The 15,945-nt window shown below is 46.3% G+C and overlaps 1 protein-coding gene and 1 long non-coding RNA gene across 5 annotated transcripts in view; one reads left to right on the forward strand and one right to left on the reverse strand.

Annotated features, from left to right (window-relative positions):
- Positions 1-15,945, forward strand: part of LOC146813441 (uncharacterized) — a 152,292-nt gene that overhangs the window by 108,828 nt on the left and 27,519 nt on the right. The window lies entirely within an intron of this gene.
- Positions 1-15,945, reverse strand: part of LOC146813442 (ovostatin-like) — a 261,286-nt gene that overhangs the window by 79,333 nt on the left and 166,008 nt on the right. For 2 of the 4 annotated variants that reach the window (XM_085620204.1, XM_085620203.1), the window contains exon 17: positions 12,298-12,427. In XM_085620204.1, coding sequence (XP_085476330.1) covers positions 12,298-12,427 — 130 coding nt within the window. Of the gene's footprint in view, positions 1-12,276; positions 12,428-15,945 lie in introns of all 4 variants that reach the window. The other 2 variants (XM_085620202.1, XM_085620201.1) reach the window with 1 other exon arrangement.

The following is a 15,945-nucleotide window of genomic DNA, read 5'->3' on the forward strand; positions in this document are numbered from 1 at the left end:
GAGACAGATCAGACCCTCCCGAGTTGTTGTACTTTTATTGCTGCATCAAGTTCATCAGGGAGCAGCAAGTCAACAAACTGGACTTCATTAGGTCAGTGCCTGCAGAGAAGTGATACCTTCACTCTAAGGGAGCTTCTTTGCAATTTCTGGAAGGCTGAGGTGCTTCAGGGATCTTGGAGTCCTTTCAGGTTCAGGACAACACAACAGGAAGGGTTTGGTGCCTTTTCTTCTGCAGCAGGGCTTAACTTCTCATGCAATAGGTCTATGTCCTGGTCTTCTCTTGTCCATTGAATCTAATGTTCAGGTCTCAAGGTTCAATCTAAATACTGAATTTAGAGGCGTTACAAGGGGAGACAGGTAGTAGCCAATGGGCTATGCACCGTTAGGGTGTTTACACCCTCTAGTGACCACTTCCTGTGATGCCTAGCCCTGGGTTGTTTCTCCACCATCCCAAGATGGTGGAATTTCAGGAGAGGGGTTCACATCGCCTGCCCCGCCACAGGGGTAGTGTAGGCAAAGTAGGGACCCTCCTCCTAATCTAATTTGCCAGTCTTTCCTCTCGACAAACGTGGAGCAGGAAAACGGGCTTGGCTTCCCCCACTATCTGGAGGTTCCTGGGTTGGATGTCAAAGGTGGCAGTGCATTTGAAGCTTCTCGCCTAGGAAGGCCATCCTGTCCTGGACGAGGTGTAAAGCACCTATGCCCAGAGCACGCTTTGTTTCGGTCTGCTGAGACCAACTGATCTCACCCCATGAAGGCAGACTGACTAACACAAACGGAGACCACACCAGTGCTTGGTAGGTTCTCGGAGGACCCACTAAAGGGCTGTCTGGTGAGATTTATTAATAAATCCTCCACTGGAATCAGCGAGTATTTATTAAGACAAGATGTATGGTACCGAACACCTTAGAAATCAGTGAAGCCATCATGGAGCTAGGAAACTCATTTTGACAAGTATTCAGCCCAAGTACTCCTTATGGCTTTCCTGTGCACTTACAACATCTCAGACGAGACTGGACATTGTAGGGGCGTATCTGCTCATGCGGATATGCCCTCACGTAGGATATAGTGCACCCAGCCTTAGGGATGAAGGTCAGCAGTAGGGTTGACTTCTCCAGTATTAGGGTGTCTTTCATAGATTCACATGCTTGAATATTCCCAGTCGTCGGAGTGGGAGTCCCACGGTAAATAAAATAGCAATATATATATATATATATACATAAGTAATCATAAAATTAGCGTATATAGGTGTAAAACACACATAGTGTACCTATAAGAGAAAAACTCCATAGGAATACAATGGAGAGAGACAAAAGACCTTTGTAGTCTATCTCTGTCATTATGTAAGTCCGAACTCCAGCCAATCAGGCGTCAGCCCCTCTCTAGAACCTTCTCCTCAGAGCTTCTCACCTCAGATTTTCTACCGCACGTCGTGTGACAGGGAGTCTCCCTGAGCTCTGCTCAGTTTTTGTCAGTAAGGATGTCTTCTAGTAAGAAATCTTTGTTTAGACCATGTTCTTCATGTGGAAAGCTGCGTTTGTTCTCTGAGGACCCACACAGTAAGTGTATTTACTGTTTATACCCAGACCATGAGGTGGCAAAATGTAAATTTTGTAGAACTTTTTCTACAAAAACTCTAAAGGACAGAGAAGGCCGCCTGCTATTATGGCTACAGAGACTGAAGGACAAAGATAACCCACTCTCTGATGTGGAAAGTCTCTTTTCTGGTCGTTCTCAACCAGCCTCTAAGCGCAGTAGTGTGCAGGAGTTACCATCTCCTTTCCTGAAGAAAAAGAAGCTAGCTTTGCCTCTGACAACTGCCACTTCTGCGGTCTCACCTACTGCTTTGTCGCCTAAGGGACACTGTTCTCAGGCTGCTGAGGCGTCTACTTCCCATTCCTCGGGGAAAAAATTGTCAGCCTCGTCGACGATGCTCCCGACGACGAGATCTGCTGTTTCTACCTCGTCGATGGTGACCCCGACGACGACGTCAGCTGCTTCGTCGTCGACGATCGTTATGTCGACGTTATCCTCGTCGACGATTACCATCAGTTCTTCAAGGGCGGTGACTTCTGTTGTGCCCATTACTTCGACGTCGACGAAGAAGGTAAAGGTTCCGTCGACGAAGACGTCGTCGAGCTCGTCGACGCCCACTCCGTCGACTAAGAAAAAGAAGATCCCGTCGACGACACTGTCGACGGTGGTTCCGTCGACGAAAGCCTTGTCGACGAAGACCTCGTCGGTGGCGGCTTCGTCGACGGCGAATCCGACGACGGCGATTTTGTTGCCACAGACTTCGTCGACGATAATTCCGTCGACCATCATTCCGTCGACGACGGCTCCATCGACGAGTACATCTCCACAGACAGTCGTAAGGGTACGAATAAGCAGTGTTGCGTCTACCCAGAAAACAAGAAGGGAATAACTACCTCAGCTAGCTTCAGCGTCGGTTTCATCTTTAGCTGGAGTTTCTTGGACACCATTACCTCCTACTGTGGGCCCGGATAGCCAGGAACACAATATTCCTGTGGGAGATGCACAGCCTCCCTCACCATTATTCGCTACGGATTCGGATCAGGAGTCCGAGGGGTTACCGGAGTCTTTTGGAACGGCACAAAGTCCGTCCGACTTAGTTATTAAGTGCCAGGATGTCAGTAGTGAAGATGAAGATCCGGTTTACATACACCAGGCCCCTCCGAAGCATAAAACGGCGACTCTTCCTTTGTCGCTCATTACTAATCTCCAACGCATGTTGGACGACTACAACCAACGGTTCCCTCTATCCCCTCAACGTTCAGAGGTTCCGTCAACCCCGGTGATTCCAGCAATTATTCCACCGGTACCTATTGTAAATCCTGCTCCTCAGATGCCGCCTGTACCTCCAAGACAGGTTCCGGAAAGGTTGTTGCCTCATTATGAGCCTGTAGAGGAAGGCCCTCAGGACACAGAAGAGGGTGAAATCCCAGATGATGATGGGGATGTAGATGACAATGATGATGATATGGCGGAGTGGGACAATTACCAGGCACAAACACCATCCCCCTCACAGATAGTAACAGGGGATTCACCTCCAGTGGACATAGCCAATTTTCACCAACTGATGGAAAGGGCATCACACCGTTTTAAGTTAACAACGGAGCGCAGGGAGGAAGATTGCTTCCTTTATGATTTCAAGAATCAACCTTACAAACAGACTCATGCTATTCCCATAGTAGAGTTTATTTGGGAAGAAGGCAATAAATTAATGCAGACACCGAATACCTTGCCAGCACAGGTGCCTCGATTAGAAAAGAAATATAAGGCACCAATAGGAACCCCAGCATGCCTCACGGGTCAGGCTAAACCTGAGTCTGTCGTTACGCAGGCAGCGCAACGTAAGGCGAAAAATCCGGCATCTTCTATCACCTCACCTCCGGATCGTGACGGACGTCGGATGGATGCCATAGGGCATAAATTCTCTTCTATGGCCTCTACTGTGGTTAGAGCAGCTAATGCCTTGGCCATCCTGGGACGATATGACAGACAAGTATGGGCTGATATTTCGGATGTGGTTCAGGAGTTGCCAGAGCCATCTAAGGTGGAGGCAATGAAGTTGCTCCAAGAGGGAGAAGCGGCATCGGCGGAAATAATCGATTGTGCAGTAGACATCGCCTGCATGGGATTCCGTCAGCTTGCCGGAGCGGCTGTTCTGCGTAGGCAAGGATGCTTAAAATCAACATCCTTTCGTCAGGAGGTTCAGTCCATGATCCTGAACATGGCATATGACGGCGAGTCATTATTTGGGAGCCACGTCGATGAAGCTCTACAGTCCATAAAGAAGGATACTGAAACAGCTAGATAGTTAGGAAACCTTCAATTTCAGAGGAGTAATTTTCGTGGTGCACGCGGACGCGGCACCTCCTCAAGTTTTCGAAGAGACAAACAATACAAACCTTACAATCAAGGGTCCAACCGTTACTCTTATGGCCAGCAACAGCAAACATCACAACAGCAAACCTCCAAGTCATATAGAGGAAAATCCTCATACAGAGGAACCGCATCAAAGAGACAGTGACTCTTACCAGACGGACAAGGTTGGAGGTCGAATCTCTCTGTTTTCCCAATGGTCCTCCATCTCAAAGGACCGTTGGGTTTTGGACATTGTGAAAAAGGGACACGCCTTAGAATTCACCAAATTCCCTCCTCCCACTCCACCCTCCGGACCGCCACCAGCTCACATGAAAGAACTGTTGCATCAAGTTCGACTTTTAAGGCAAAAAGGAGCTATAGAACTGGTACCAGTGTCTCAGAAGGGAAAAGGTTTTTATTCCCGGTTCTTTTTGATCACAAAGAAAAACGGAGAGTGGAGGCCCATCCTCGATCTAAGGGCACTAAACAAATATATAAAGAGCCAATCCTTCCGTATGATGACGCTAGTAGACATCTTGCGCTTACTCTTGCAGGAAGATTTTCTGGCGACGATAGATCTCCAGGATGCCTATTTTCATATCCCTATTTTACAGCGGCATCGAAAGTTCCTGCGTTTTCGAGTGGGTCAACACGATTACCAATTCAAAGTGTTACCATTTGGCCTGCGCTCGGCCCCTCGAGTGTTCACGAAGGTACTAGCTCCAGTAATAGCGTTTTTGCGCCTCCAGGGAGTGCAAATATTTCCATACCTGGACGATTTTCTCCTGAAATCTCAGTCAAGCACTCACCTGCGACAACACACTCTTCTGTGCCAGAACGTGTTTCGCTTTTTAGGCCTGTCCGTAAATGCGGAAAAATCCCAACTTCATCCGTACCAACAAAGAGATTTTCTGGGTGCAACTCTGGAAACTGTGTCAGCAAAGGCATTCCTCTCCCAGGAGCGTCTAAAAAAGATGCTGCGACTGGTGGCTCTGATCAGATCAAAAGAGTCAGTTTCTGTGAGACTATTAAAATCATTTCTGGGGATGGCGTCATCATCCATTGCCTTGATCCCTCATTGCCGGCTGAGGACACGTCCTATCCAGGAAGCTCTGGATGCTCAGTGGCGTCAGGTAACGGGATCTTTCCACGACATGATATGTGTCACAGATCAGATGAAGTCAGCACTCGCATGGTGGGCAATTCCAGCCAACTTGACGGAAGGCATGTCCTTTCTGTCGCTGCCACCGGACAGGACACTCACAACAGACGCCTCATTGGAAGGATGGGGCGCACATTTGGAGGATCTCTCTGTGAAGGGAAGATGGTCAACACATCAAAGATCTTGGCACATCAACAAGTTGGAGCTCATGGCGATTTTTCTGGCTCTAAAATCATTTCTACCTTTGCTCCAAGGAGAGTCAGTGCTAATACAGACAGACAACACAACCTGTATGCACTATGTCAACAAACAGGGCGGAACAAAATCACCAAGTCTCTCCAGGTTAGCTCAAAGAATTTGGGACTGGTCTCTCAGTCATCAGATCATGCTTACAGCAGTACACCTGCCAGGAGTATCCAATGTCCTAGCGGATTCCCTGAGCAGGTCCTCCTCGTCGACCCACGAGTGGGAGTTACACCAACCCACTCTAGAGAGGATATTCCAACTATGGGGCCGTCCGCAACTCGATCTTTTTGCTACGCCGGAGAACCGGAAATGCCGAAATTACGCAAGCTGGCATCCCCACAAGGAATCACAAGGGAATGCCCTTTTGATAAACTGGTGCAATCTATTTGCGTACGCCTTTCCTCCAATACCCCTCATACCTCGGGTTCTTTGGAAGATGAGGAGACAACCTTGCCACCTGATCCTAATAGCCCCGCGCTGGCCACGGCAAGCGTGGTTCTCAGAACTGCTCCTCCTGTCCCAATGCCAACCAATCCTCCTGCAACATCGGACGGATCTGCTCACTATGAGCGAAGGGAGAATTTGTCATCCAAATCCCTCCTCACTGAGCTTATCGGCCTGGAACCTGAACACCATGAGTTCGCCCACCTAGACATCCCGCAGGATTGTAGGGATATTTTGGCCCAGGCAAGAGCACCCTCTACAATCAGGACGTACAAGTTCAAATGGAAACGATTCTGCCATTGGTGTGCTGCTAACGGAGTCCATCCGATACATTCCACGGCAGAGCAATTGCTACCATTCTTCCTGCACCTAGCCAGTTCTGGACTGTCGCATGCAACCCTAAGGGTTTTTCTAGCAGCCATTTCCCGTTTCCGGCAAGATGGATCAAGTTCCCTTTGTTCCTCAAGAATAATCCGCCAATTCTTTAAAGGCTTATTCCGAAAATTTCCGCCAGTTCGGCGTCCTCCTCCGTTGTGGCACCTCAACGTTGTGTTAGCACAATTGATGAGACCTCCGTTCGAGCCCATTCACAAGGCCGACCTAAAATATCTCACTTGGAAAGTAGCCCTACTTCTGGCACTAACGTCTTCTCGTCGGGTCAGTGACATCCATGCTTTTACCATCAAACCTCCGTTCCTGCAGTTCAAACCGGATGCTGCAGTGTTACGCACCAATCCATCATTTCTACCCAAGGTGCCTACTGTCTTTCATATTAATGAGCCAGTAATATTAAAGACCTTTTTTGCCAATCCTCAGACACCTGCAGAACAAAGATTACATTCTTTGGACGTCAAGCGGTGTCTAAAGTTCTACATCAGTAAGACAGCTTCTTTCAGGAAATCCGATCAACTTTTTATAGCATATGGACGCTGTCATAAAGGACGTCAGGTTACTAAACCAACGATTGCACGCTGGATCTCGGCAGCTATTGTCTTCTGTCACCAAAGGGCAAATAAGCCTCTGCAGTCTCCAGTGAGGGCACACTCCACTAGGGCAGTATCATCATCTACTGCCTTATTTGCTGGAGTATCTTTGCAACACATCTGCAGAGCAGCTACGTGGTCGACCAGACACACGTTTACTAAGCACTACTGCTTGGCAACTTTAAGCGAGGAGGATGCTGCAGTGGGACAGGCAGTGCTGCGCAATCTTTTTAAGTAAGGTGAGCCTCTTCCTCCCACCTCCATATTGTTTCCATTTATATATATTATGCATTTACAATGTTACAGTTGGCTACGAAAGGTATTAATTGTAGCCGCTGTGGAACTTTAGCAGCTGATTCTTGTCATATGTTCTTTAGCTGCTCTGAATTAACTGTATATATAAACAGGATAGAAAAGTTTTTGACCAATTTGCTCAATGTTAATATTAAATTATGTCCATCTGTGATTATTTTTGGCCTATATGTTCCATCTGAGAGCTTATCCGTTGATCAAGAACATTTTCTTTTTATTGGAATGTCTATTTATCGTTCCTGTATTACCTCAAGATGGCTAGATTCTGATCCACCATCATTCGAGCAATGGTTGGGAAAATTGTTAAATGTTTATAGAATGGATAAAGCAGTGTATAACTTGAAAGGACACAGAAAGAAGACATTTGCTAGGAAACTTTGGTCTCCTATTGAAAACTGGATTTAATCTAATGTACCAATAATTGTGCGATTGATTGTCATTGTCTAAAATGTTTTTTTTTTTTTTTTTTTTTTTTTCTTTCATCCTTGTATTCTGTTTGCCTCTGCCACTGAAAATAATAAAAATATTAAAAAAAAAAAATACAATGTTACAGTTGTTCGATACAGTTTTTATGCATAAGAAGATTGATTATCTTATATATATATTTTGAATCTATTTTGACATGGAAACAATGGTGTTTGTTACTGCTAGCTATTCTATATTCAAGCATGTGAATCTATGAAAGACACCCTAATACTGGAGAAGAACAATTGTTACTTACCTGTAAACAGGTGGTTCTCCAGTATTGGTGTCTTTCATAGATTCACATGCGACCCTCCCTCCTCCCTTCAGAGGCTCTCTTCTCCTCATGCACTTTACAGTCACTCTTGTGCTACGAAAATCTGAGGTGAGAAGCTCTGAGGAGAAGCTTCTAGAGAGGGGCTGACGCCTGATTGGCTGGAGTTCGGACTTACATAATGACAGAGATAGACTACAAAGGTCTTTTGTCTCTCTCCATTGTATTCCTATGGAGTTTTTCTCTTATAGGTACACTATGTGTGTTTTACACCTATATACGCTAATTTTATGATTACTTATGTATATATTTTACTATATATATATATATATATATATATATATATATATATATATATATTGCTATTTTATTTACCGTGGGACTCCCACTCCGACGACGGGGAATATTCAAGCATGTGAATCTATGAAAGACACCAATACTGGAGAACCACCTGTTTACAGGTAAGTAACAATTGTTCTTACCTATGTCTTATGGCGTGTAATGGTGGCATGGCACACAGGACTGTGCACTGTGTCGACTTTGGATTTCTCTGCACCAAGACAAGCAGCCTGCAGTGACAGCGTGCATGGCCTTGGTGAGGAGTCCCCCAGTGCACAACCAGTGCTGCAGCCCCAGAGGAGCCCCTTCAGTACCCATGCCCTAGTTACCAGGGGTACCACTTACTAGGGACATGTAGGGGTAACTGAAGTTGTGCCAATCGTGGTACAGTGTTTAGGAAAGATATGGCACTGGGATCCTGGTTTACAGGGACCCTGTGCCCTTACAGCCAAAAATCACATCAGGCAAAAAGTGAGGGCTAACTCGGTCAAAAGAGGCACTTTCCTACAGGAAGGTTCTAAAAAAATGGTTTGGTCATTGAAATTACCATTGTGAATTAAGATTTTATAAAAACCAGCAAATACCGTGGCATGAAGAACATGTTTAGTCAATACTGGGGGTGGGGGTGGGATGGAGGCTGGGTTGCAGCGGAGGGCTGTGCCAAGCCCAGGTCCTGGCCACTTGGCAGATGGAAATCTTGAAGGCCAAGACTAGTATTCAGTCTGCTCTGTTGGGGCTTTGGAGGTTGGGTACTGAACGGATGGCATGACTCAAAGCCACATCATGTGCCAGGCACTTGCTGGGCACAGATAAAGGCAATGCCAAGTGGGTATTACAGTTGGGTGACAGCCTGTAGGGTGTGTCCAAATCCGATGGCATGTCCCCAGGTCCTGATGGGCACAAATTGCCATAAACTGGTTAATATAGATGGCTGGAAATGACAACGCTTATACACAGCAGATGTGTCCATAATTAAATTCTGGGCTCGAACAAAGCCCACGTCCAGTGGGTCCTCAGAAGGGTTGTCCTGGGGTGCATTCAGTTCTTTTTCGTTTTTGCAATAATATACTTGAGAATTCCTCTTACCTTTAATGAACATTATGGTTAAACACCAAGGCCCTGATTGAGAGTCTGTCGGAGGAGTATGCGCTATTTATCGCATCCAATAAAATCGGACACTGTACGGTTCCAAGTGGCATCGATTCGGAGGTTTTGGGGAAGAACATGCCGGGTTTGTGGTTCATTGCACGACAATGTGGATGTTATGGTAAATACTGCACTGTTTTCTCTGACATCCCGGTAGGTTTGACCTGCTGAAATTTAATAAAGGGTGAGTGAGGTTTTTAATGCTCCTGTAAATGCCAGGTGTGCTAAATTGTATTTATATAGTGCTTACTGCCCCATACGAGGTGTTGAATACCACCCAACTTGGAAATTCCGACCCCTGCACAAACCAAGGGGTCAGTAAAAAACGACTCACTCATAATCAGGGGCCATAACAAAGAGAAGCACATTATTTAGGATCCAAAACCAACATAAAAAGGGAAAACTTCACCTGTTTTGCTGAGCCGTGCCACCATACCTCCACCCAAATGCACTGCTCGCGACATCATATATAGCAGCCATGGACATCCCATAGGTCACGAACAAAGACGCCACAAAGACACGGACGTTTCAGATTATAGATTTATACTTAGTCCTCCTGGATGATTTTGCGCACCGAGAATAAGTGCCCCTATAACATTCCTATGACGGTTAACATTTGTACTCCCAGTTATTATGCATAGGGAAAAGGCTGTATGGTTACTTACCGTATTTGAATTCTCCTTTTAATGCAGGAGAACAAAGTTACAAAATATTACTTTAAAAAGGATGGTATGTCCCAGGAAATTCTGCTGCACCGTTTTACAAATATTTCTATTTGTTTTATAGCAAAAGGAACCCTAGAGGGGTCCCTGTCTCACAGCATCCCATAAGGCGTTACCGAAGTACGGAAGCCTCCACTGCAGTACCCATGAGACCAACTCATGCCACAAGGCGTATTCCATACCAATCCCTCTTCCTTAGTCCGCCGACAGTCTTTGATTCAATTTAAGGGTCAACCCCGAGCTCCATCAGGGGGTGGGATGAGGATAATTCACTCTCCAACAATCTAATTCCATCGCCCCATTCCATAAAATGATCTCCATTTGCACCAGACCCTCTCAAATTTCCTAGAGTAACCCCTGCCTTCGTGCACCACTCTCCTGCATACACATGTTCATGCCAGGCTGCCCCATTGATTTAGTTGGCACTTGTAGCCCCCCAATTGTTTTGGCTTTGTCTTTTTACCACTACAAAACCTAGCATATAAAAAAAAAGAGCAGTGTCAATCTAGGGAGGTAGACGCCCTCTGCAATACCCAGAATCACCAGCTGGGGAGTATGAGGAACTGACCACTAGAATAGCCTCCAGTTCACTCATCACTTCCTCCCAGAAAGGAAACCCCCAGATTGCATTAGGAATGTGACAGCTTTCACCTGGCATTTCAAGTAGCTGGGCGTTGACCCATCTACTCTGCTTACAGTATATATAATGTAGTGTTTTTAATTGAAAAAGGCATTTTAAAGCCATGATCGCAACCTCTGGCATGCATCAGGGCCGCCTCCCAATCAGCATCCTGCTGGGGAAGGGGGTCCCTAGTATCCCTCCCATGTGGGTCATGGTCTCTGCAAGTCATTGGGTTTATTGATCAGGCACCCAGTTTTCTGCTTTTACTGATCAAAGTGTTTCCTGTCTGTATTTATTTTTAAAAGCAGAACATTTTTGAAAATTGTGACTTTTCATGCCAGCTTTAGTAATATTCCTGGACAGCAGCTAAGCAGATAGCAAGTGAGGTTAAAAAAACAGGTTGAGATTTCACAAAATACAGGCACATGTTAACACATGCGTATTATAAGGCTAATATGTACCTGTGGGTGCAGTGTTTCGCTATATTTGGCTACTTAATTTGGTAAAACGCGAAAGGGAAGGTATGAGTGTGTGTTTATCAGTTAAATATGGAAATACCATTTTATGACTTAATTTAGTCTTCAAATAACGTAATAGATAAGCACCAATAAAATGGCCAAAATACAAAGTTAACTTCAGACAGAAAGGTTACAAAAATACCATAAAATTGGCAGCCCTAATTATTAATGAAGGTGCAATAAATGTATGTCCCTGGTTTGTGTTTTATCCCTGCCCCCACCATCAACACCAAGCACCCGAGAGGGCTGCTGTCCGGTATATCTGGACAGTAGAACTTCAGTTAGGACAACTCGAAGTTGCAAGTATTTGTAGAGTTGTGTGTGGGACAACTCTTGTTCAGTTTGTAGTGCCTCAAATGTTCTCATTTCAGGGACTTGTCTCGCTACAAGTGGAGGCCAATGTTTTGACTACTTGTATTGCCATGCCATGCCGGGGGGAGGGGGGGGAACGAGGCCTTGAAACCTCAGTGGCAGTGTGGGGAGGGGCGCACCACCCTGACCAGGCCGTCCAGTGGTAGACATCGCTTAGCTCGGTCCTTGGAAACCCTCTGGTCACACAGAATCAATAGGAGACGACGACAGAGCATGGCAGAGAAGGAGCTTCACCAGTTTATGGTGGTCGAGGTCCTGCTTCACCAGGTCCTACATAATGGGTCCCGAAGTTGCTAACTTATGAACCCTGAAGGGCCAAGCTCTAAACCTGGCTTACGCACTCTATAACAAATTGTGTAATTCTGAGTAAATTGACCTACCCGAGCCAAAAAGAATGAATGTATGTGAGGTGTAAAGTCAATGTGTAAAAAAACCTCACTCTTGGCCACAATTTGGAACCATCACCGTACACCCCACCCATTTGCAGTGCTCACTTGCTCCCAGCTGTACGATAACCACACATGCAGTATCATTACTGTAAGGCATGTTTGCATGTCTTTAGGATGGACAGTATGGTTCATGAGATTGGACCATCCCTCACACAGCACCAACAACAGATGCGTAACAACAATGGCACAATTGCTTTAAAGTGAATAAACAAAAGCACCATTAAACCCCAGCATTACCACCCAAGCACAAGATGGAAGGAGAAGAAACGACCACGCCGCATCTGAGGTACAGTCTCAGGCTTTGACGGTAACACCACACATGCTTTCATGAACAAACCTGAGTCCATGGCCACTTCACCTTTAAGTGCTATGTTACTTCCTCGCCGCAGTGGAATGGGAGACGGCTGTGGCTCCGGGCAGAAGTTTGGAGTTGGACAAACATTTGGCTTTCGGGGGTCCTTTGTACTGATGAGCTGCATACCTATGTCCTAGGAACCAGAGGGAAAACACAGAGCCTTGAGTGCTGGTGCTCTCCTTCCAAGCGCTTCACAATCCTCACCGTAACACTATTAGTGCTAAAACCCGACTCAAGCCGGGCTCGACCAGATCAACAAGTCTCCGAAGCAAGGTCAATCTTTCCCAGCACTTGCCTTGGTCCCACAACTTGTGTTAGGGTTTTACCTCTGCTCTGAAGCCATCACCCCCTCAAGGCCACCGAGTACCATTGTGTGTTCCCTCCGCTTCAAACACCCTTGACTCCTCCAGCATCAGTCTCTGCTGCATCCCACCCCTGCCACATACCGTCTTCCCACTTTGCTTCTAACTTCCGTCAATATTGGTTGTCCCTGGCTTTGTTTCCCAAAGTCTCACTTACCACTGAACACTGTTGCCTCAAACTTACACTGCATGTTACTTCTTGTCTCCTCCACTTCTGACTTCCACATGCCCCCCTGCCTTCTATGTCTCCGGTAGTCTGCCCCCAGACCATGATATGTCTTCCACACTGCGTCAGCCTTACCACCCTTAATTCGGTCTCCTCAGACTCACACACTTTACATCCTATACACTCCGAATCTTACTTGCCCTACGACTGCACTGTACTTGGACACCTTTCCACCACTAGAGGTAAAGTCTTTGTTTCCTTCTACCACGCTCCATGTATTCAGGTTTCTTCCTTCAAATGGATCATAACCCTCTCTTCACAACCATGGTACTCAGTGTGTGAACCCTTACAGCCACAGCAGGAGTCTTACATTTCTGAGATGGGCCTTTCTACAACCAGTCACACTTGAAGTCGGTCTTCTAGCGAAAAGATACAGCAATACTCCCACCCAGCATTGGGCGCCACAGCTAGACTGGCCAGGACCATAGGCACACAACAAAGAGAAAGAAAGTCTACACCTGGACACATCAGACATTCATCATGAGCATTTGGTGCTTGTTCGGGTAGTGACGAGTTCACATACCGTGGACTGCCATTGACCTGGAAGCACTCCCACTCTTCAGGCACCAATGAGGTATTGCATCAGAGGGCACCAGTGCAAGTTTAACTTAGGGTCCTTACCTACACCCAGGGGTAATTCCTCCAGCTAAAAGAGGTTGTTGAGAAGTAAGCATTAGCAAATAGTGTCCAACATCCACGTCAATACCAGTGGCACTTGTGCCACTCATCCCACTGCCTCCCAACAAAACTGAAAGAGACACAAGATAAGGCCACCCTCAGGAGATCGCTTAAGCGGTCTGCACCTTTTATTCATAGAATAAAAAAAGACCTTAGAATGATGATCAATAAGGGTAGAAATAGGTGTGGCCAAAGGCAGAGTCCATGAGCAGAACAAAGGGGGGTGGGAATTTGGGTCTTCCCATTACCTAACCGCACTATTACAACTGCACAGACACTTTCCTTCCACAGGTATAACGCTGACCAGAATCATGAGAACCATAACAGTTTTATCCCTCGGGCACTTCCATGATCTACCATGACCATGACTGAATCTGGTCGTGGATGAGCCATAAGACAAGATGGACTGTTTGCAGGGGGCACGGTATTTCTTGCAGGCGTCTTCATTATCTTAACCCCTTCTTGCCAGATGTAGTCTATGATCGGTACAGCACGCATGATTTTTCTGGACTCTTCCTTGAAATCATGTAATACACAATCTGTCTGTTCCACAGTAATGGGCAGTTGAAATCTAGCAGCGGCCCGCTGCATCAAATTATGAAATCCCCAGATATCCTAAGGAGGAGAATCAGAGGGTGGCAGAAGAGGCGGAGAAGGCATTGGAATATAATCGTCCCAGGGATCAAGAATGGGAGCTGTGTCAGGTAATTCACCCTCCTCAACCTCATCTTCAGAGGAGGAAGTGTCATGCTGCACCTAGTCAGAAGGACCCGAAGGATGAGCCGGCATAGAAGGAGCATCAGGCTCCGGAACCACCGCTGGTGGGGGTGGATTTTCAGAGACAGCCTGTTGAGGGGGAAACCTTTAACGGTAATCTACAAGCATAGCTTGAAGATCTTGTATCAGCGTTGGAGGAAGAGGACTCCTTCCCTCTGGTGCGACTCACATCTGTGGAAGTGATATCTATGATGTGGAACCATAAGTTGCTCCAGATAATATTGTTCCCGATAGTCGTATTCATCCTAACATTTGTTGTTAAGCTCAGAAGGATGATGAGCTATGCCATAAGGTCCCTCATCGTCCTCAATCATCTTCTACATATGTTTCTAAGAAGTGTGAAGGCAAAAGTGGAGAAATCTTACTATAATCCTGGTGCGCAATGGGCCTTTGGAAAGTCTTGAGTTGGGAAAGTCCAGATGACGGGGCATTGACTGAAGGTACTGTAATCACCGTTGACTCGATTTGAATTGGTATATTCGTCGTCGACGGGCTCGTGGTTGACGGAACGGTCAGACAGACGATGACGGGACAGACATCGACAATGTAGTAGACTTCGTCAATGGTAACTCCTTCGTCGACGATGGAGGCTTAGTCGACGTTGCCGATGGATTCGAAGTAGACGGTGTAGTCATAGACGGGGACTTAGATGGTTCTCGTCGGCGATTCTTCAAGAACGGACTTAGTTTTGGTTGTGATTAAGATTCCAGTAGACAGAATAGGCGAGGTGATGGCCGTCAGAGACAGTTGCTGTCGACGATGGGGCAGAAGAGGTCACAAAAATAGTCGACGAGGAGGGCGTCAATGTGACAGATTTGACATGTCCTTTACTCATGGTTTTTGAAGAAGAGGTTTTCTTAGACTCCTTGACCGATGTAGAGGGTGGAGACAGTGTTGACCCAGAGGAAAGCTAGGTGACCTCTGTAAAGGGTCCGTGACATCATGTGAAGATTTGTGGCGCTTTCTTCCCTCACTAGAAGCGCTGTGATGTGATCTAGCTCTCTTGCTAGAAGTAGAGGACCAGTCTTCCTCCTCAGCCGAAGAGGATTTAAGCCATAAAAGCAGTCTTGCCTCCCTATCTAAGAGTTGCTAGGGAAGGTACGGCAAATCTTGCAATCTTTGGCCTCATGCTTCGGATAGAGGCAATAAAGGCAATCTTATGCTGGTCATCAGCATGGACCCTTTTTTATCACAGGTCCTGCAGGATCTGAATAGGGTCTTCTTGTCAGACATCTTTCTGAAGAGTTGAAGAGAAACTGAGTGGCACTCAAGAGACTCCCTTCCACACGACGTGCGGTGAAAATCTGAGAACTGCTTCTGCTGAGTGTTCTAGAGGGTGCTGGTAGCGGATTGGTTGGAGCAGACTATTGGTTCCTTTTACTATAAGGAGGTAGATAGCCTACTAAGATTTAGGCCTTAGGCCTTTTTTCTTTTTAGCCTACTATTTATGGCACTACTTTTGTATTTTACCGTGGAACTCCCGCCCACGGCAACCGGGAATGATTCAGGCATGTGAATCTATGATAGATACCCTAATACTGGATAACTAACAAAGCCATGATGTAAACAGACAAGAAGGTTTTGGAAACCAGGGGGACAGAAAGACTG

This window comes from Triturus cristatus, chromosome 7 (assembly GCF_964204655.1).
Source record: "Triturus cristatus chromosome 7, aTriCri1.1, whole genome shotgun sequence".
In the NCBI taxonomy this organism is placed as follows: domain Eukaryota; kingdom Metazoa; phylum Chordata; class Amphibia; order Caudata; family Salamandridae; genus Triturus; species Triturus cristatus.